This window comes from Dermochelys coriacea, chromosome 11, assembly GCF_009764565.3.
Source record: "Dermochelys coriacea isolate rDerCor1 chromosome 11, rDerCor1.pri.v4, whole genome shotgun sequence".
In the NCBI taxonomy this organism is placed as follows: Eukaryota; Metazoa; Chordata; order Testudines; family Dermochelyidae; genus Dermochelys; species Dermochelys coriacea.
Genome location: NC_050078.2, coordinates 64,167,136 through 64,188,723, shown reverse-complemented (window position 1 = coordinate 64,188,723; position 21,588 = coordinate 64,167,136). Strand labels below are relative to the sequence as shown.

The window sequence follows — 21,588 nt, the reverse complement described above, 5'->3', positions numbered from 1 at the left end:
TCCCAGAGCCTAGGCTCCATCCCAAGCCCGGATGTGTACACTGCAGTTTTATAGCTCCGCAGCCCAAACCGTGCAAGCTCACATCAGCTGACACAGGCTAGCTGCGGGTGTTTAATTGCAGTATAGACATACCCTCAGTAGTATATCATGGAGTATAGTCATACATAATCAAAATGGCACTTGACATATAAATGAACAGCATGCAATTGCATTTTAAAAAATTGCTTTGTCACGTAGGTCCCTATCCTGTAAAGTTTCCCATGTGGTAGACCCGTATTGACTTCACTGGCTCTCCGTGCAAATGCAGTGAGTTCTGCCTGTGCAGTGCACCTTGAAGGATTGTAGCCTAACTTATAAAATTCAATTATCCTGATTAGGGTCTCCCAGTCATTAGTGAGAGTTAATTAGGTTCTATTTTTTAAAGAGACTCTCTTACTTCTGGATTTTCCAAGCTCTTTTTATTTTCTTGTTAAAGGCAGATTTAAAAAAAAAAATTATTGTATCTTAGTTATTTCTGAGTCATCGTTAATTTCACCTCCCTCTTCATTTATTAATGGACCTTCTTCCTACTGCTACTATCACCCCCGCTATATCCTCCTTAACCCCTTTAGAATTAAGCATGTGAATAAGTACTTTTGTTGAACTGGAGTTTAGATGTCTTAGGTCCCTAAAATTTTCTTTCCTGGTATTTAATATCCTTATACTACTACTGTACCTGAGCCCACAGAAAACTGGTCCTGTAAAGTCCCCTCTCTTATTCCTTCTTTTGAATCAGAAGGACTTGTTTTTTTCAAAATGTGTATCTTATGATGCTTTCAATCAGATTAATAAATTCAGAGTTATCATGCCAATTCCCTTATTTTCAGGTAAGGCAGACTGTCCATACTTTGTTAAGGCTGAATTTCTGGCTGACTATCTGCAGATTAATTTGCCTAATTTCAAAATACACAAGATTACTCAGCATCCTGACAAGTGGGAGGTAAGGGTATTTAAGTCAGTTCATTAATAGATGCCCATGTGCTTCAGGCTGAGCATTGAATGTACCTCTGATCTGTACTGTGCTTCCTTTGCTGCGCATATTAGCACCACTTTCTGGCTCTGAGAACTACACGAGTTTCAGACACCACATTACTATTGTAGATAGTCTGGGACATTGCAAATCATAATACAAAATATGATGGCAGAATGATTACCAGACTAAGATTGTATTTTGATATTAAAATGTTAAAGAAGTTACTATTTCTTTCAGTGTACAAGTGACTGCTTAGCCTATTTATATATACTACTAATATGTGCGTATTTCAAATACAGTATATATTCCTTCTCAGTCATTATTTGCCAATAAATCTGTGGAAAAGGAATTCTAGACTCCAACAACTTCGTTACAGTGCCTGAAAGTATTGAAACTAAAAGCCCCATTCTCATTTACTCTAAGTTCCCTTTACAGCACTTTGGTGGTGTCACATAGTACTGTCAGAGTAAGGTGATCTATCTCATTGTTTCCTTGTGCTTACCTCTGTCTGTTAGTATCCATCTGTTGTCTCTTGACTTAGACTGTGAGGATTTTTTTGGGTATGTTTGTACAGTGCCTCGCACAATGGAGTCCTGGTCCATACTTCTAAGTGCTATAGTAATACAACAAATACATTATAGTAATAGCAGCATGCTGTAAATTATTGTTAGTGTAAATGAGAATCTGTCACTAAGTGTGTGAATGTGCAATGGATAGTATCAGAAATGTCCAGCTGAAGATAATTTCCTTTTTATTGTGGTTGTAATATTCTAGATCATATCTAGAGCAAGTCAAACTCATTAAGAGTCAGTATCAAACTATTAGATGACTTATTAAATTGATTTCCGCGAATGCTTCTAATAACCAATTAAACTAAATCGGTACACACCTAGTAGAGTGCAGCATAGTAAGCAGTAGCTATAGTTGTATGGATGACAGTTACAAAATAACATTTGATAAAATGCTGTATATTACAGAAGTTACAGTGAACAACTAGACAACTCTTTCAGCCCATCTTTTAACCAGCTTGTATCATCTATTTCAAAGCAGTTGAAATAATATTTATTAATAAAAAGAGCTACCAAAAAGACAGTAGAAAAAGACAGTTGCCTCTTTCAAGTTCTTCCTTACTGAAATGGTGTTTCTTGCATGTGTTACAGAAGAATTAAATCTTAGATGTAATTTCCTTTATTATCTAACTGCTGGTAGCTATTCAGGGTAATGTAATATCTTTCCTGCAACAGAGGGACTAGGAGACGTTACTAGAAAAACTATCCCAGAACTATCTCATGAGGCAGACAAAGCTGTAAGAGAGGTTTTACTAATAGTATCACCTCTTAGAATTTACCAAGTTCACTGCTAAACCAGCTGAGCAATACTTTTCACAATGATATGATTAAGGAGACACAAGTATGATATTTTGTTCTCATGCTAATTAATTCCTTGCACAATACATCACATCCATCTGGTTGTTAAGGTTCCTCTGTTTTTCAAATATTCACATTTGGGAGACCTGTGCAATATCCCACAGCTGTGCATTTAGATAAGAATTACTATTTTACATTGGAAAGTACCAGCAGCAATACATAAATATTGCCTTTCTGTATGTGAAAAAAAATTATTAAAACTGTTTTGGGTGTGTTGCCTATAGCAGTGGCTTCATGACATCTGTGAAAAGAATGGATGGAAACACAAACGCTCACCGATTGTTTGGAGGGAATTATTGGATCGGGGAGGAAAGGGCCTGCTTCTGGGAGGATTTAACGATTTTATGGAGCATGCCCAGGTAACAAAACTCTCAGTACTGCTAATCCACATTTTGCAGTCTTTTCTCATTCCTTCCTCCTTTTTGAGATGCTACATAGCATTATTTTATGTGGTAAAACTTAGTTGTGTTTGGGGCCGCGCTCTGATTACTGAATATCCTTTCTTCATTGTGAGCATTACTATGGCATCACCTCGGACATGCTGAGTGAGCAGATGCTGAGAATTGCCGAGGAGAATTTGCAGACCCACCTAGAAATTGAGAAAGAGAAGGAATATTTTAAAAGTCTTATCAAACCCTTGCACATTTGGATCAGCAGGTGAGAAAGCAAAAGCACAGTAATATTCATTCAGCTTTAGAATAATGCATTTCTTCTCAGTCTTCCTTCAGCTGATTAAATGAATGTGGGGCTTGCACATATACATTTTGTTGATATTTACTGAGGTACATAGAATTTACAAAAAAGATAAATTTGTAAAGTGTTTCTTTAAAATCCTAAACCTTAAAACACAACACCAACTTCTGATGTCCCTTTAATTAAAATTTTAATGTAAATTAAAAAGCTTTTTTTGTAAAACATTGTCCATAGCTGTAGCAATTTATTTTAAAAAATATTATAAATAAAGCACTAAATTGTTCAAATACTTGCTGATTCGTTTACTTGGAATAGGTTGTATATATTTAGTCATTTTTACTGCACTCATCACTACTGTTTATGGGTAGTCAGTAAATATTCCAGGAGGTATTTATGTTTTGTTTGCAGCTTCTAACCCACTTGCCCCCAAACCCAATCTTTCTTGTGCCCCCTTTCCCCCCCCACCCCAAAAGAAAACCTGGTAAGGTGATATGAACTTAAAGGGACACTGTTGAGCCAAATTTAGCCCCCAAATGACCTTTGGAAAAGATTTACATATTTAGAGTAGCAGAACCCAATAGAAATATTTTGATGAAATGTTTTATTTTAAAGCATAGAGGAAATTTTTACATGAATAAATATTCCCATATAGTGTTGGTAATCCAAACATTGCAACATTATGCTAATACACGAACAGCAAAAATGAAGTTTACTAGAAACAAAAGAAAAACTGATTGGTTTATTTACATTGTCCTCCATAATGGAAATGCAAAAAGGAAACAAGCAGCATACAAGAGTAAATTAGACTTAAATTCTTGCACTTTTATTTATGTGTTGGATTTTTTTAAATATGATTTTTAAACCTGACAGTATACCTTTAAGTGAAGGGAAGCCTGATCTGTATTAATTTTTAACTTTTTGTTATGAAAGCAAGACTGAAATGGTCTAAGGTAATAGATCATTTGAACATCAACTACAAGACTGAGTTCTTTGTCATCCATTTTTAGAATATATTTTACAGTACAAACGGCAGCATTTACTGGTTAACAAAGATTTTTCCATATCTAAATTTTCTCATCAGTGCATCAGCTCCTGCCTGCTACAACCTGATTCCATTATTGGCCAATGGAGAAGTGTTTGGGATGGCAACAGAAGTTAGCATCCATCTACTTGACAGTAGCCATTACAAGGAAATTCTGCATGGTATTGTAATGGAGGCTCAAGACTTAGCATTCCCTCTCCTTCGCAGTGTCTCAATGCACACTGAATTAGATGATGCCTTTGTTCAGGCTGATATTGTCATTTTGCTTGATGATATCCTCTTACAACACGAGATCACATCACTTGAAGATTGCATCAGACAGGTGACTGAGCAATGCAAGGTGTATGGTTCCCTGATTGAGAAGAATGCCAACAGCAGTGTCAAAGTTATTGTGTCAGGAAAAACCTTTGTGAACCTTAGGGCATTAATGATTATGACATTTGCCCCATCCATTGATGGCCAGAATATTATCGCCATGGCAATGTTCTTGGAAAGTGCAGCTAAAGCTATGCTGGCCAGGAAACTGAATATGAATTCAGCAGGTGAGTAATTTGTATTTGCACTCTTCAATATCAGTCACAATCTGGGAACTTCAAATCAGGATGCAATTGGAGTATATGTAAAAACACAAGTACACCCATTACACCTGCAAATGTGGGATTCTACATAAGACAAATGCAGACATTTATAAGTACAATGGGTGCACACTCATTTTTGCAGGTGCAATCACAGCCTCTTTGAGTTAATATGTTAAATATCCTATTATTTAGGAAATTGACCAGGTATTTCCTATTTTGGTGTTCACCAAAGCAGTTTGATTTTTTATTTAATTATCTTTTACAGGTCACCATTAAAAATAGGTGTCTAAGGCTTTAAAAGTAACATTACCATGTTTGCGATTTGTTAAATAGGCACTACAATATACACTAATGTATACAATAGCATCAGATATGTTAAAGTTCCTTCTTCAATTTTTGTCTGGGTTTCATATATTAAGTTTTTTTGTTTTTGTAGCAATTTTGAGGTAAAATGACTCCTGCTACTAGGCAGTAGGCATTTAAAACACAATATCTTTCTGTTCACTCATCATTATATATTCTTCTTTGTTACAGGAGTCAAAGATGTGATTGTTTGGGGTAATATCAGTGGCAATAGCTACATTGATCTGTCTAAAGCAAAAGTTTACAGATATGACAGTGCTATCTGGGGTCCACCTAACTTTTCACGCCGTTTGCTGGACATGATCTATGATGGGTACAGTATACATTAATTTTTCATTTTGATCTTTTAAATGTTACCCTTTTAAAATCCATATCAACCTGAGGTCGCTCATGAATACATGGAGATTAGTATAATTAATGATGATACTTTCTAGCATAATAGTAAAGGGACACAAATCAACTTGAAATAGTCATTTCCCAAAAATGAGTGAAAGTAGTTTCATGAACTACATTTCTTTATTCCCTACCAATTTTTGTGATTAAAAAGTAGGAAAATTGATTGTATAATTTTTTTTCCCCTCTCCCACATTACCATGTAAAGGACTAGAGAAACAAGGAAAACTCACTATGGGCCAGGTTTTCAAAGGTATTTAGGTACCTAAAGAAGCAGATAGGCACCTAGTGGAATTTTCAAAAGTGCCCAAGTGAGCTAGGCACCTAGGTCCAGATCCACAAAGGTGCTTAGCTCACCTAAGTCCATTTTTAGGCACCACAGCAATCCACAGCATCCTGCTCAACCCTGTAGACACCTAAACTCACTCAGTGAGTATGTTTTTGCAGTTAACATTCTGAAAGTGCCTAGGTTTCTGCCTCTGGGTATGCACACTGCTGCCTGACTCTAGTCATCCGTGTGTGGACCTCCCACTTAAGCCCCAATACAATCCACAAACTGGGAGAAGATAGGCACTCCGCCACCTAACTGGCACGTGGGGCCTCATTCAGTGTGAATGCTCAGAGGCTACCTAACTCCACACACGACAGCTGGGGTAGAGAGGGAAGGACTTCCCTTATACCCTAGCGATCTGAGTTAAAGGTTATTAATCTGGGATGTGAGGAGACAGGATTTGAACATGGATCTGCCACCTCTCAGGAAAGTACTCGCACCACTGGGCTACAGGAGATTCAATCAGGCACCCTCAATCTCTCCTGTTAAAATTATTCCATTTTAATTAAAAAAATGACTATTAAATGGGCCAGAGAGTGTGAGACTGACTCTGTAGCCCAATGCTCAGGACACTCACCTGGGAAATGGCAAATTCCTGTTCAAACCCCATCTCCGTAGGCAGAAGAGGGACTTGAACTGGTGGTTTCTCACAGCCCAGGAATGGTCTAACCACTGGGCTAAAAAGGTTACAAGAGGGAGCTTACTCAACTAGCTACTTTGTATGGAGTTAGTCAGCCTCTAAGCTCACCTATCAAATAGGCCCTGCACTTGAATTAGGCAAAGGAGCACCTAACTTTCCTTGGTTCATGGATCACTTGAAGAAATAGGCAGCTATCTCCATGAGAGGGGAGTGAGGCTTAGGCTATACCACTCTCCTTCACATCTCCCACTGGTTAGGTTAGGCAGCTCCCTACCTAGCATACTAGGTTTGTGGAGCTCATGCTTATTGGGGTAACCTCCAAGACCTCTTGCACTCAGTTCCCCCAAGAACTCATTCACTAGTCTCCTCACTCAGATTTTGTAAATTTTTTTTTTTTTTTAAATTTGGCATACAGCAAAGCTACACTGAGTTGATCAGACAAATGTAGCAGGTAGGTACAGGGTATACCATGCCTCCAAAGTTACACAGAAACCCCCCTTCCTTTACATACACATCACATTAATTTACTATACATAGCATCATGTTTTGTTATTGGCTTTATTACTTTGCAAGAACCAATCACTGTACAGCATGCTCAGTCCATGTGCTGTCAGTGTTTGACTTGCTCTTTACCTCACCTTACATTCCAGGCTTATTTTATACATTCTTGTCTTGTCCATTGTAAATTATTCTCTGGATGTTCCCCCTTATTTTAGTTAGTACAGACATTGTTTCCAGCCTGCTAATCCATTTACCTCCCTCATTTCTTGGGAGACAGAATTAGGCCTCCCTTCTGTCCAGTTACTCATGTCAAGTGAGGCCTACAATGCTAAAGGTACCTGTCTCCCCTCATGCATTGTACAGGGAGTCTTGGCACCTAACCCAGGCTTTGTGGATCACAGTGCTGTTCCTGTGATTTTCTAGGTTCCTAAAAGTTAGAGGCTGTGATGATCATTGTCGCAACATCTAAGTCCCTTTGTGGATCCAGGCCCTAATCTCTATTGATAAACCAGCTAAGGCACCTGTCTACTTCTTTATGTGCCTAAATCCCTTTGAAAACCTGACTTTATTAACTTGACAGCACTAGTCAAACAATCTGTGTTCTGAGGGGATCCTGCAGCCACAAGGGAGTAGCGGAGATGTTATGATCAAGGTTTTGCAGATTCAGCACATTCCCCTGGTTACCTCCACCAAAAGGGCCTTATGGAGTCCCCACTACAGTTTAGAATGCTGAAAGAAGGCATTTGAATAAATGACCTGCACCTGCACCACTCTTCACCTCTGACAACCAGGCCACTTCTACCTCTGTGCTTTTATCTATAGCTGTAGGTGACTAGCTTTAAGCACTCAAGATTGAATTAGTCCAGTGGTTCTCAAACTGTGGGTTGGGACCCCAGAGTGGGGCATAACCCCATTTTAATAGGATCCCCAGAGCTAGCTTAGATTTGCTGGGGCTTGGGGCTGAAGCCCAGGCCCCCTGGCTGGGGCTGAAGCCCTTGGGCTTTGAACCCTACCTTGTGTAGGCAATGGGGCTTTGTCTTTGGCTCCGCACCCAGGGCAGTGGAAATCAGGCAGACTCAGGCTTTGGTACCTCCTCCTGGAGTCGTGTAGTAATTTTGTTGTCAGAAGGGGATCGTGGTGCAATGAAGTTTGAGAACCCCTGTTTGAGAACAGTATTGGTCCATACTGACATCTTCTACTGTCTTTAATTCTTATTTAATCTGATCTTGAGTCTTCCATAGTTATATTGAAAATCTCTCCTTTCTTGATGGCAGCAACTGGGTGCGTTCAGAATTTGCGTCTGTATTGAGTTCCCCAAGTTCCCGGGAGCATCACTGCTTAGGCATGGCACCTGCTCATGTAATAGCTACTGTGCTGAGATACTGGTATCAAGACTCTCCTCCCGGGGAGATTGTCTCAATGGGAATACTCAGCGAAGGTAAGTTTCTATTTGTAGTTCACATATACTGTGAAGATTTCTCTTTACTCTTTAGCTTCCTTCAGTAAGTGGAATAGTAATTTTTTTATTCAGTTCTTTAAAAATTTTCAATAAAATCATGATTCTCTGAGTGTAACAACTTATTTTCTTAATACAAGAGCTTCCAAATCTAAGAAATGATTCTACCAAGAACCTAGAATGTTGTATGTACTTTTTACATGCATCTCACAAAATTACTCAGGTGTTTGTGTTTCATTTTCTTTTCCCTCTATTTTAACCCACTAATTCAATTGATTTTATGTAGTCACTGCTTTGTAGAAAAGGATTTTTATATTCCTTATTGATTCTTTGGGCTACATTTTGAAAGAATGTCCTTTAACTGTGATTATGAGTCCAAATACATTTAGTAATATTTTCATAAGTGCCATTTAAAGCACAGATGGAAATAAGGAATTTTGCATATCTAGTGTTAAGTAAGGTACACAATGATTTTGTGGATTTCTAATTAAAACTTGCAGTCATGATAAATCAGGAAGTTCAGTGTTCTTTGTATAGTAAACTGAGAAAGGCAATAATCTGTCTATTTTAGGGTTTTACACTGCTACTCACCACTACCGTATTTGAGCACATCATTGTGTGTTTTAATCAGAAAGAAACATGTTTTGGGGGCATTTTTTCTTTAGGTCAATTTTGTATCCCTGAAGGGATTATCTTCTCCATGCCGGTGAGGTTCCAGGATGGTAGCTGGGAGGTCATTACAGAAACAGAAATTAATGAAGAAACTCAAGAAACTCTGAAGCATTTAGCCCATGATCTGATACAGGTGATGTCACTCTCCATCTAGTATTATTTCCATTCAACAATCCATGGGTGTGTCACAGGGTGCTCTACTCACCACTTGGAAGCGCCTCCTCCTGGCTTCTTCTGGGGATTAACACTGACACACCAATGCCCCTTTCTGCGGTTGCATTCTGTCACTCTCACTCTGCGGCCTCTCTCTCCAGCTTTCTCTTCATGACTCAGTCCTCCAGTCAGGTCACTAAGTGGTTCACCTTCTGGACTATTAAAATCTTTCCATACCAACAGCCTCAGGAAGTTCCCCAATGGCTGGTAGGGGAACACAGGCCCGCCAACTACTTTGGATTCCAGTTCAGGGACCTATCTCTAGTAACGGTAGCCTGCTCACTTCCAGACCATGTTGCTCTTTCCCAGACTCCTTCCTACATCTTTCTACTTCTCAGCTCTACCTTATGGCTCCCTCCTCCCAGAGAGTAACTATAGGCTACATAGCATTGTAGCCTCAAATACACCTCCCTACTCCCAGGGAGTGACAGCAGACTACTCCCCTGCAGCCCCTTTCTGCTGCCAGCTTCCTGGCTTTATCCTAGCCCCTCCTTTTCCTTTTCAGATGGGTGCTGTCATCATTCAGGGGATTACTTAGGCCACCTAATTCCCCTCAGCTGTGGCCTAGCTGGTTATAATTGGCCCTTTCTCAGCCTCATTAATACTTTCCAAGCTGGTATGGGGTGAACAACCCATCAAAGGCTGTATTATAGTTTTGGATGCTAAGACCCATCTGCCAGACGAGACCCCTACAAAATGCACACACACTGTTGAATATACAAAAATCTCATAGTGGCATGTGTAAACTAGCCTTTATGTATGCAGATTGGGCAACTGAGCAACTAATTGCCTATTAGCACATATTAATAGTAGTTAACATGAGCGAATACGGATTTTGCACCCACAAGTTTGTGTGTTTTGTACTGTGCAGGACAGAAAGTTATGCCTTAATTTTCCAGTTACATTCTGAGTGGCTGATTAGACCATTTTGTTTTGGCTTTACCATATTTATGATAGTACCATGGCACACTGACTGTCCGCTGGTATGACTGTGGTGTGCCGTATGTGCAAATACTGAAAGTTTTTTTCAAATACTGGTTTTTTTCAAAGCCTAGAATTTCTCATAAAACACAAAATAAGCTAACAGCAATTCTTTTCAGTGTGTCATTCACAATAAGTTGAAAATTTTTATTAATATTGAATACAAGAGGACTGATCTCAAACACTTCACTTTAGCATCATTCATTTTTTTCCTTTTTAGTCATTTTAATAATATATAGGGGGTATCCTCATTGCAACATTTTAAATTCGTGCTAGAAATTGTATCTGTTGTAAATAGTATATGATAATAAAGTTTTCTTTCTCATGTAGGAAAAACAAATTGCACTAGGAGAAATACCTGAAATGCGTCCATATAAAGGTAAAACTATTAGTAGTAAACACTGGTTTAAAGCTGTGTCGTATAACAGAGGACATAAAATAAGATTTTGAGGAGGATTTAAAGTAATGGGTGTGATGACTGGGTTGTATGATTTTTTTTTTCTTTTTCAATGGATTAAAATTCTGTCTTCTGGATTTCTGAAGTTATTTTAAGTGCTGGTATTAAGGGTCCTGATCCTACCATACTGTTGTAATCTCATAGCTCTTAGAGAGTGCAAGACTGGATGGTGGCAGTCATGTTTTGGTTTGTTGATCTTCTAGCATTCAGAGACTATGAATATCATCACTTGAGTTGGGATGTAGGATTTATATCTTGTCATTGTTTAATATTGAACATTAAGCCTCTTTCCATATTGAAATGACTAATTGGAAAATACTTTTGCCGTATGTCTTGGTTAACGTGTTTGAAGCCACTCTGGTATATCATGGGCTCTTTTGGCCTCTTTGTTAACCACCTGCCATTAAAAAAAAAGGGGGGGGGACCTCAGATGCAGAAAGGGCTGTTGTAAATGTGAATTTGAATCTTTTCATTTGGATGTTTTTTTACAGAAACTGCATTTAATGGCTTCAATCTGTTAGCACTTCTAGAAGAGGAAAATTTTCAAACACCCCCAAATGGTAGGCTAATAAACATGATAGTAACCCCAATTATTTCAGGGAAGTTAAATCCAATATTTCACTGTTACGTCTTGTCACTTCCTCAGGAGGTCCCAATTACATGAAAGGAGAGATCTTCTATACCAGCACTAAATTATTGATCCACTTGGCTTCACTTAAAGTAAAATTCCCAGGTTACCATGACAAAGTTCAAGTGCATAACCACATAAACCGACCCTATCAATACTTACCGAAAATTCAGTATCTCTTCTCTACTTTGGGAGTTTCAGAGATGAACTGGATTCGTTTGGCGGGACCTGCAAACCACATCACAATGCCATGACAAACTCTTGAGCCTTCCCCAATCTATTTTTCCCATCCACAATACAAGGCCAAGTCCTAATCCACTTTTTCCAATGCTTCATTTCCCACCAGTTTTGCTACTTGGATTCTCTGCTCTGTTACTTCAGGATGATTACATTAGGGGGAAAAAGAAAGAGCATCCATTAAATTGAAAATTTCCCAACCTGAAAACTGTGTGTTCTTGGGGTTTATTCTGTTTTCCCATTTTTTTCTCCCCTTCCTTCCATCTCCAAGTTTTATTTTCTTAGCTACATTCCATGTTCTCTTTTTTCATCTTTTTAAACTACAGTTCTCTCTCAATTTTAGTTTTTACTCTTTCCATGTCTCCCTCCCTCTTCCTTTGTGTCATTTCCCTTTCTCACGATCCCTCTTTCCCTGGATTCTTCTAATTTCCACTGAGTTTCTCCTATCTTATTTCTCAGTCCCCCAAATCTCTTTCCTCTTGGGCCTGGTTTACACTACGAGTTTAGGTTGAATTTAGCAGCGTTATCTTGATTTAACCCTGCACCCGTCCACACGACGAAGCCCTTTTTTTTCGACTTAAAGGGCTCTTAAAGTCGATTTCTTTACTCCACCCCTGACAAAGGGATTAGCACTGAAATTGGCCTTGCCGGGTCGAATTTGGGGTATTGTGGATGCAATTCGACAGTATTGGCCTCTGGGAATTATCCCAGAGTGCTCAGTTGTGACCGCTCTGGACAGCACTCTCAACTCAGATGCACCGGTCAGGTCCACAGGAAAAGGCCCACGAACTTTTGAATCTCATTTCCTGCTTGGCCAGCATGGCGAGCTCACCTGCACAGGTCACCATGCAGAGCTCATCATCACAGGAGACCATGCAGTCCCAGAATCACCGAAGAGCTCCAGCGTGGACCGAATGGGAGGTACGGGGTCTGATCGCTGTATGAGGAGACAAATCCATTCTGGCAGAACTCCATTTGAAAAGACGAAATGCCAAAATATTTGAAAAAATCTCCAGTGGCTATAACAGGGACCCTCAGTAGTGCGGTGTGAAAATTAAGGAGCTCAGGCAAGCCTACCAAAAAACCTGAGAGGCAAACAGCCGTTCCAGTTCAGAGCCCCAGATATGCCGCTTCTATGATGAGCTGCATGCCATTCTAGGGGGTGCAGCCACCACTACCCCAACCCTGTGCTTTGACTCCATCCAAGGAGTGGGAGGCAACAGGGAAGTAGGTTTTGGGGGCAAGGAAGATGAGGAGGAGGAGGAGTTTATAGATAGCTCACAGCAAGGAGGCGGAGAAACCAGTTTCCCCAACAGCCAGGATCTGTTTATCACCCTGGACCTGGACCCAGTATCCCCTGAACCCACCCAAGGCAGGCTCCCCGACCCTGAAGGTGGAGAAGGGACCTCTGGTGAGTGTACCTTTGTAAATATTATACATGGTTTAAAAGCAAGCGTGTTTAATGATTAATTTGCCCTGGCATTTGCGGCCAGTACAGCTGTTAACGTGTCTGGGGATGGAGCGGAAATCCTCCAGGGACATCTCCATAAAGCTCTCCTGGATGTATTCCCAAAGCCTTTGCAAAAGGTTTCTGAGGAGGGCAGCCTTATTCCATCCTCCATGGTAGGACACTTTACCATGCCAGGCCAGTAGCACGTAGTCGGGAATCATTGCAGAACAAAGCATTGCAGCATATGGTCCCGGTGTTTGCTGGCATTCAAACAACATCCGTTCTTTAACTCTCTGTGTTAACCTCAGGAGAGTGATGTCATTCATGGTCACCTGGTTGAAATAGGGTGGTTTTAGTAAGCGGACATTCAGAGGTGCCCATTCCTGCTGGGCTGTTTGCCTGTGGCTGAACAGAAATCCTCCCCGCTGTTAGCCACGCGGTGGGGGGAGGTGTGAAGCCATCATCTCAGAGAATTGTGTGTGTGTATGTTGCGGGGGGGGGGGGGGGTTAGTTGGGTTTCTGCTGCACATGAACCCGGAAACCGCAGCCCCTCCTTTTAAATTGCCAACCCATTTTTAATGGCCAACCCAACGGCTACTTTGTATGGGAAATGAGAGCACTGCTGTTTGAAACCATTCCCACATGTTATGAAGGTCAAAGAAGCCAAAAGACTGTGGCTTACCATGGCTGCCTGCAAGGCGAATTCTGTTGCTCAGCCCTGCGTGAGTGATCTCTCACACCAAACTGGCATATCCTCAATAAGAGGCAAAATGCGATCTTGTAAAGAAAGCACATGTGCTATGTAATGTTAACAGCAAGGTTTACCATGAAAGAGTATACCCATTGTTTTGTAAAATGTGTATTTTTAACTACCACTCTCCCTTTTTTTTTTCCCTCTACCAGCTGCATATGTTTCTCCTTCCCAGAGGCTAGTGAAGATTAGAAGGCAAAAAAAGCACACTCTTGATGAAATGTTCTCTGACCTCATGCTGTCCTCCCACACTGATAGAGCACAGCAAAATACATGGAGGCAGACAATCTCAGAGTGCAGGAAAACACAGTATGACCGCGAGAAGAGGTGGCAGGCTAAAGAAGGTAGGTGGCATCAGCTTGCTGAAAGAAGGCAGGAGTCAATGCTCATGCTGCTGGAGGATCAAACTCACATGCTCCAGCATATGGTTGAGCTTCAGGAAAGGCAGCAGGAGCACAGACAGCCTCTACAGCCCCTGTGTAACCAACCGCCCTCCTCCCCAAGTTCCATAGCCTCCTCAACCAGATGCCCAAGAACGCGGTGGGGGGCGCCTATGGCCACCCAACCACTCCACCCCAGAGGATTGACCAAGTAACAGAAGGCTGGCATTCAATAAATTTTAAAGTTTTAAAGTGCTGTGTGGCCTTGTCCTTCCCTCCTCCACCACCCCACCCAGGCTACTTTGGCAGTTATCCCCCTATTTGTGTGATGAATAAATAAAGAATGCATGAATGTGAAGCAACAATGACTTTATTGCCTCTGCAAGCGGGGGAGGGGAAGGGGCGAGGGGAGGGTGCTTAGCTTACAGGAAAGTAGAGTGAACCCAGGGGGGATTTCCATCAAGGAGAAACAAACAGAACTTTCACACCGTAGCCTGGTCATTCCTGAAACTGGTTTTCAAAGCTTCTCTGATGCACACCGCGCCCTCCTGTACTCTTCTAATCAGCAGCCAAGCGATTTGCCTCAACCTCCCACCCTGCCATAAACATCTCCCCCTTACTCTCACAGATATTGTGGAACGCACAGCAAGCAGTAATAACAGTGGGAATATTGGTTTCGCAGAAGTCTAACCAAGTCAGTAAACTGCGCCAGCGCGCTTTTAAATGTCCAAATGCACATTCCACCACCATTCTGCATTTGCTCAGCCTGTAGTTGAACAGCTCCTGGCTATTGTGCAGGGTGCCTGTGTATGGCTTCATGAGCCATGGCATTAAGGGGTAGGCTGGGTCCCCAAGGATAACTATAGGCATTTCAACATCCCCAACAGTTATTTTCTGGTCTAGAAAGTAAGTCCCTTCCTGCAGCTGTTGAAACAGACCAGAGTTCCTGAAGATACGAGCATCATGTACCTTTCCCAGCCATCCCAGGTTGATGTTGGCGAAATGTCCCTTGTGATCCACCGGTGCTTGCAGCACCATTGAAAAGTACCGCTTTCGGTTTATGTACTCACTGCCCTGGTGCTCCGGTGCCAAGATGGGGATATGGGTTCCATCTATCGCCCCACCACAGTTAGGGAATCCCATTGCAGCAAAGCCATCCACTATGACCTGCACATTTTCCAGAGTCAGTATCCTTGATATCAGCAGCTCAGTGATAGTATTGGCTACTTGCATCACAGCAGCCCCCACAGTAGATTTGCCCACTCCAAATTGATTCCTGACTGACCGGTAGCTGTCTGGCATTGCAAGCTTCCACAGGACTATTGCCACTCGCTTCTCAACTGTGAGGGCTGCTCTCATTTTGGTGTTCTTGCGCCTCAGGGCAGGGGAAAGCAAGTCACAAAGTTCCATGGAACTGCCCTTACACATGCGAAAGTTTCGCAGCCACTGAGAATTGTCCCAGACCTGCAACACTATGCGTATTCACCACTCTGTGCTTGTTTCCCGGGCCCAGAATTGGCATTTCACGCCAGGAACCTGCCCAATTGACACCATGATGTGCACATTGCAGGGGCCCGTACTTTGTGAGAAGTCTATGTCTATGTCCTCATCACTGTGCTGCAGTCGCCTCCTCTCGCCTGGTTTCGCTTTTCTTGCAGGTTATGGTTCTGCATATCATGCTGGATAATGCGCACGGTGTTTATAGTGCTCATAATTGCCACGGTGATCTGAGCGGGCTCCATGTTCCCTGTGCTATGGCATCTGTGCTGAAAAAAGGCGTGAAACAATTGTCTGCCGTTGCTCTCACGGAGGAAGGGGCAACTGACAACATGGCTTACAGGGTTGGCTTACAGGGAATTAAAATCAACAAAGGTGGTGGCCTTGCATCAAGGAGAAACAGAATAGCCCCCTCAAGGATAGAACTCAGAGTTTAGCAGGCCATTGATTTCACAGAGGGAGGGAGGAAGGGGGGAGAAAATGAATACAAAACACATCTATTTCTTGTTTTGATTCACTTCATCTATCTTTATGCATCTTGCTGGCAGCAGACGGTGCAGTACGACCGCTAGCCATCGTTACCTCCTGGGTGCTCTTTAGAAGACGGAGCAGTACGACTGCTAGCAGGACTGAATCACCATGAGACCAAACTTAAAAGGAAAATGACCTGGCTGAGTCACTTCCATGTTTGCCAAGGCACCCCTGACCGACCTCACTGACGCTGGCTAAAAGAGCACCCTGGATTATGGCAACGATGGCTACCAGTCATACTGCACTGTCTGCTGCCAAAAGGCAATGAGCTGCTGCTTTGTAGCAATACTAGCACCATGTCTGCCAGCACCCAGGAGACGTACTGTGACGGTGAGCTGAGCAGGCTCCATGCTTGCCGTGGTATGGCGTCTGCACGGGTAACCCAGGAAAAAAGGCACGAAAGGATTGTCTGCCATTGCTTTCACGGAGGGAGAGAAGGGGGCTGACAATATGTACCCAGAACCACCCGTGACAATGTTTTTGCCCCATCAGGCATTGGGATTTCTACCCAGAATTCAAATGGGTTGCAGAGACTGTGGGAACTGTGGGATAGCTACCCACAGTGCAACGCTCTGGAAGTTGACGGTTGCCTCGGTACTGTGGATGCACTCTGCTGACTAAATGCACTTAGAGCATTTGTGTGGGGACACAGCAATCGACTGTATAAAAATGCTTTCTACAAAACCGACTTCTATAAATTCAACCTAATTTCGTAGTGTAGACATAGCCTTGTTCTCATAATGCCCCAGCTATCTCCTTTCCCTTATGCAGGTGCTGCTATTTCCCCTGGTCCTAAATTGCTTTACCTCTCTCAGATCCCCTCAAATTCCTTCTCTTTGAGGTCATATCAACTCTCTTTTCCCTGAAAACTTTTCTTCTTTACCATCCGCTCTATAGATGCACATACTGGGAAACAGGAAGAGGAATGGGAGTGGTATCTCTGCAGCTCCACACCTCCAGTGAGCATCTAAGTATTCTGGTCTCTCATCATAATCCACAGCCCCAGTGATGAATTCTTGATTTATGAAGGGCTCAGTGGTCCGCTCTGGCCACATCCTGGTTCTCTCAGAGATAGATTTGAAGTGAGAACAGGACTATTCCTACCTGGCTGCCACCTGGTGCCCTGTGCTGCTCTTTTGCAAAACTTCCTCATCCTTTGTGGCAAGAGAGGGCACACTGGTAGCTCAGCAGAGGAGCAACTCAGCTACAGGAAGTCAGCTAGCTAGTAGTAACCTAAATACTCAATTGGTGGAGAACCCTGCAAGTCAAGTTTCCCTAAGGCTTTGGGGGTCTTAGAATCAAATCTTCATAGCATCATATTATTCAGATAATAGCAAAACATATCAAAATTCTTTTCCTCTAGCCCTGCATATTTAAATATGAGATGTGTTTTTTAAAATACACAGCATTTTATTATTTTGTTTGTTACAGACCTGGACACCTTATCCAATGGCTTACTTCAGCCAGAGACCCAGGAAGGAGAAAAAGTCCAAACAACCACTGATGGTAAACTATATGTTCCAGAATATTATAGTTTCTACAACATTTCCCTGATTGATAACATCTGAAGGCTGGAGCTCTTTATGCAGAAGCAGGTTGAAAAACAAAAACAATGCAAATGTGACATTCCCAGACAAGAGGGCAAAGTGTCTTGTGTGAAATCCTGGTCCCACTGAAGTCAGTAAGGCCAGGATTTCACCTTTTATGTTTAATGATTTGTAGCTATGTAGGCCAACAAACTATTAAAAATCTTCCTTTGTTGTACAAAATATTCACATTCGGGTTATACTGAACAATTGTATTCATGGATAAAAAGAAGTGTTTCATAGCCCCAAGCTACTGCCTCCTCAGGAGGTTGGATATAATAAATGACAACTCCTTTGTAAGAATATATATATAAACAAGAGGACATAGTTAAGGTTGAGCTTTCTTTGTCCTTTCTCTGTAAAGGTTTTATGTACCCAATTTTAGGTTTTTTGGTGAAATACATACTTACAGGCACACTCACCTGAAAACATTCAAGAAAATATGTATAAAATCAATTTCCAATACCTGAAACTCCTCCTGAGAAATTGGTCCTTAGGATGGTCATTCCAATCCAACTGCAAATTGTTAACCAAAGTTGTCTTACTGCTTTGTAATTTATCATTCATGATCATAAAACGAGTGATGATATCTAAAAGCTCAACTTGACATAATATATATAAAGGTGAAACATAAGACTACTCTATCAAAACTGATCACATTTTCAAAAATCTCCACATCCTCTTGAAACCCTCCCTGCTAAGCAGAATATCATCAGTATCTTCCTTATATTAAATACCACTAAAGAGAAGTAGCTTGTTCCATCAACCAAGAAATATATGTAAATGAAAACAAATGTTGCCTCTCTTGGTTCAGATCCTAATAGGATACAGCAAAGTCCAATGGGAGTCTTTTTCCTTGATTTCAATGGGATATTTTGGCCCTTTATGAAGAGAGAGAGGCTTATTGAGCAAAAAATACATATACTGTTTAATATTGATGAGGCCAAGGGGACTCCTCACTGAAATTCTGAAAGACCCTTCTAATACCCTTTTCTCCTCCTCAATACTATTAGACACAAACCAGGCAAATCAGAGAATAGGGGAAGAGCATGAAAAATGTGAATTAACTCAATCATGAATGTAGAGGTTTCAGAGTAGAAGCCGTGTTAGTCTGTATTCGCAAAAAGAAAAGGAGTACTTGTGGCACCTTAGAGACTAACAAATTTATTTGAGCATACGCTTTCGTGAGCTACAGCTCACTGCATCTGATGAAATGAGCTGTAGCTCACGAAAGCTTACGCTCAAATAAATTTGTTAGTCTCTAAGGTGCCACAAGTACTCCTTTTCTTTTCATGAATGTAAAGCATTTCATCCTCTAATTCTGTTTACTGTGGAAGCTGAAGCTTCTTCCAGTGACTAATCTCAGCCAGGGACCCCAGAAGGAGAAAAATTCCAAACTCCTACCAAGGATATGCCAAGAGGCTTAATTAAAAATGATCCTTTATTTGTTCGTAGTCAAAAGAATGTCACAATCTACTGTCACATTTCCTTCTTGCTTGCACCTGTGCCAGATACCTTTTCTTTCAGTTTCTCTGTCTCTCCACATACTGCTTCCCTTATGTACATCATAGTGAATAAACTGTGAACTTGGTTCTTCAATTAATGAATGCATGTTTTTTACCTCACAGATACCTAGACTCACTACAGCTTTGGAGTTCCTTATAAGCATAATTATAAACCCTTATATCTAAAACAGTGTGGTCTAGTTGCTAAAAAATTAGATTGAGAGTTCTGTTCCTATGCTCTTACACTGACTCAGTCTATGGTTTTTGACAAATCACTGAGGCCAGCATTTTCAAAAGTGGTCACTGATTTGGGGTGCCCATCTTTAGACATGGGGGCATGATTTCCAGAATTTTTGAACATCCATCACTCCCATTAGCTTCAGTTAGAATTGCGAATGCTCAGCACTTCTAAAAATCAGACCCAAGAAATCTCAAATTGGGCACCCAAGAACCAAGGCCCCAAAAATCACTGATTGCTTTTGGAAAAATGGGCCTTTCCTTCACTGTATCATCAGTTTTTTCATGTATAAAATGATAGTTAGCCACATTTGTAAAACATGGTGACTACACAAGTATTAAGTATTATTATTTATTATTCACATAGAGCCTATTGGCAAGCCAGCCTTTTTCTAAACATTGTTCAGTATTTGGACTAGACACCTACCTATCTAAAAATGACTGTCTTCTCAGGAAGTTCTAAGTGCGATTGATATCCATTTATACATTTTAGAACCAAATGTCACAGATAACATATGTTTGGGTAACTCATTGCATGACAAAAGTCAAATGATGATCCTCTATTTTATTCAAAGAATGTCAGTTTTTCTGAAGGGTTTTCCATATCTAAGCACCTCATATGCATTATTGATTGAATGGTCAAGGCAAGGTCACGCAGGAAGTTTGTACCAGAAATAGGATCAGAATCCCTATCTACTGAGTCCCTGTCCAGTGCATTTGCTGCAGTTAGCCTTCCTCTCTTCATTCAGTTCTAATCTGTTCCACATCTCATCTTCCTGAAGCCCCAGCCCTGGTCTACACTACAAACTTATGTAGGTATAACTACATCGCTCAGGGGTGTGGTTTTTCCATTTAGTCCTTTCATTTTGTTTATTACAGAACCTGAAGCTCCACCCAATGAGTTACTTCAGTCAGAGATGCTGGAAGAAGAAAAAGTCCAAGTGCCCATAGATGGTAGGCCAAGATGCCTAAATACAATTTTTTTTTATTGTTCATAATGTTCAAATTGTAGCTCTTAACACCTTTTGACACACTTGAATACAAATCCTCAACTTTTCACAGGGGGCCAGAAACAAAATAATGGAAAACTTTTGTAAGTAAACAGGATAGCAAAATACCAGGTCTAAATAGTTTATTCAATCACTGATCCAGTTGGTTTAATTTAAAACAGAATATAAAGATTTATCCATTCAGTTAAATGGAAAATGTACCATAAACAAACAAAGCAGGTATTAATAGCTTCTCAGTGGGGATTGTTGGTAGCTGAGCACTTTTGAAAGTCTGGCCAGATCATTTAGGTGCCTATCTGGAAGATGAGCTCTTTGGAAAACCTGGCCAATGAATTTTACTTGCCCCCTAAGGGAATGTCTATGCATCAGTTGGGAGATGTGATTCCCAGCTCAGGTAGACATACATGTACTGGCTACTTTAAGATGGAAATTTCTACGGAGAGCGTGATCTGGCTCCTACAGACCATCAGAAAACCAAGAACAAATAGGGAGAAACTCCAAAAAAGAGAACATGTCTTGTAAACCTAAAATATTTTAAATCTGTTTTTACAGATCCTGAAACTTCATCTGAGGGATTAAATCAATCAGAGACCAGTCTGAGCAATGCAGAAAACAATGAAAACCCTTAAATAATTTCTGATCAAGTAAACTACAGCAAGGGATATGCTATAGTGCCTGGAACATATTACTTCTGTGATCTGACAGAGACTGATTCACAGCTTTGAACCTTCACAGGTTTTCTTCTGTGGTAGTTATGAAAGAAAAGGAAAAGGAAAAGTTATGAAAGTTATGTATAGGAGCTGGCACATTTAAAAAAAAAACACCACACACACACCCTGCATGTTAATTGATTCTACAGGGCTGAAAATTTAAACACAAATTCAATAAATGAAAATGTTAAAATTATTTTAGCAACAATTCATTCACATTGCATGTGTTGTATATTAAAGTAAATATTTTACAGCCTAAGCAAAAATCTTCGGCCAAAATTGTCAAAAATGAGAGTCTAACTTTAAG

The 21,588-nt window shown here is 40.9% G+C and overlaps 1 protein-coding gene across 6 annotated transcripts in view; it reads left to right on the top strand.

The window, feature by feature from the left end:
* MDH1B (malate dehydrogenase 1B) overlaps nucleotides 1–21,588 on the top strand; it is a 23,527-nt gene extending 1,939 nt beyond the window's left edge. The window contains exons 2-13 of one of the 6 annotated variants that reach the window (XR_006278099.1): nucleotides 867–979; nucleotides 2,664–2,798; nucleotides 2,954–3,096; nucleotides 4,214–4,716; nucleotides 5,287–5,428; nucleotides 8,255–8,418; nucleotides 9,102–9,241; nucleotides 10,633–10,681; nucleotides 11,251–11,319; nucleotides 17,665–17,828; nucleotides 20,441–20,515; nucleotides 21,124–21,140. Coding sequence is in view for 5 of the 6 variants with exons in the window: in XM_043505647.1 (XP_043361582.1) it covers nucleotides 867–979; nucleotides 2,664–2,798; nucleotides 2,954–3,096; nucleotides 4,214–4,716; nucleotides 5,287–5,428; nucleotides 8,255–8,418; nucleotides 9,102–9,241; nucleotides 10,633–10,681; nucleotides 11,251–11,319; nucleotides 11,406–11,641 (1,694 nt within the window). In the remaining variant the exon portion in view is untranslated. Of the gene's footprint in view, nucleotides 1–866; nucleotides 980–2,663; nucleotides 2,799–2,953; nucleotides 3,097–4,213; nucleotides 4,717–5,286; nucleotides 5,429–8,254; nucleotides 8,419–9,101; nucleotides 9,242–10,632; nucleotides 10,682–11,250; nucleotides 11,320–11,405; nucleotides 12,223–12,442; nucleotides 12,726–17,664; nucleotides 17,829–20,440; nucleotides 20,516–21,123 lie in introns of those variants that run through there. The other 5 variants (XM_038422422.2, XM_043505648.1, XM_043505650.1 and 2 more) reach the window with 5 other exon arrangements.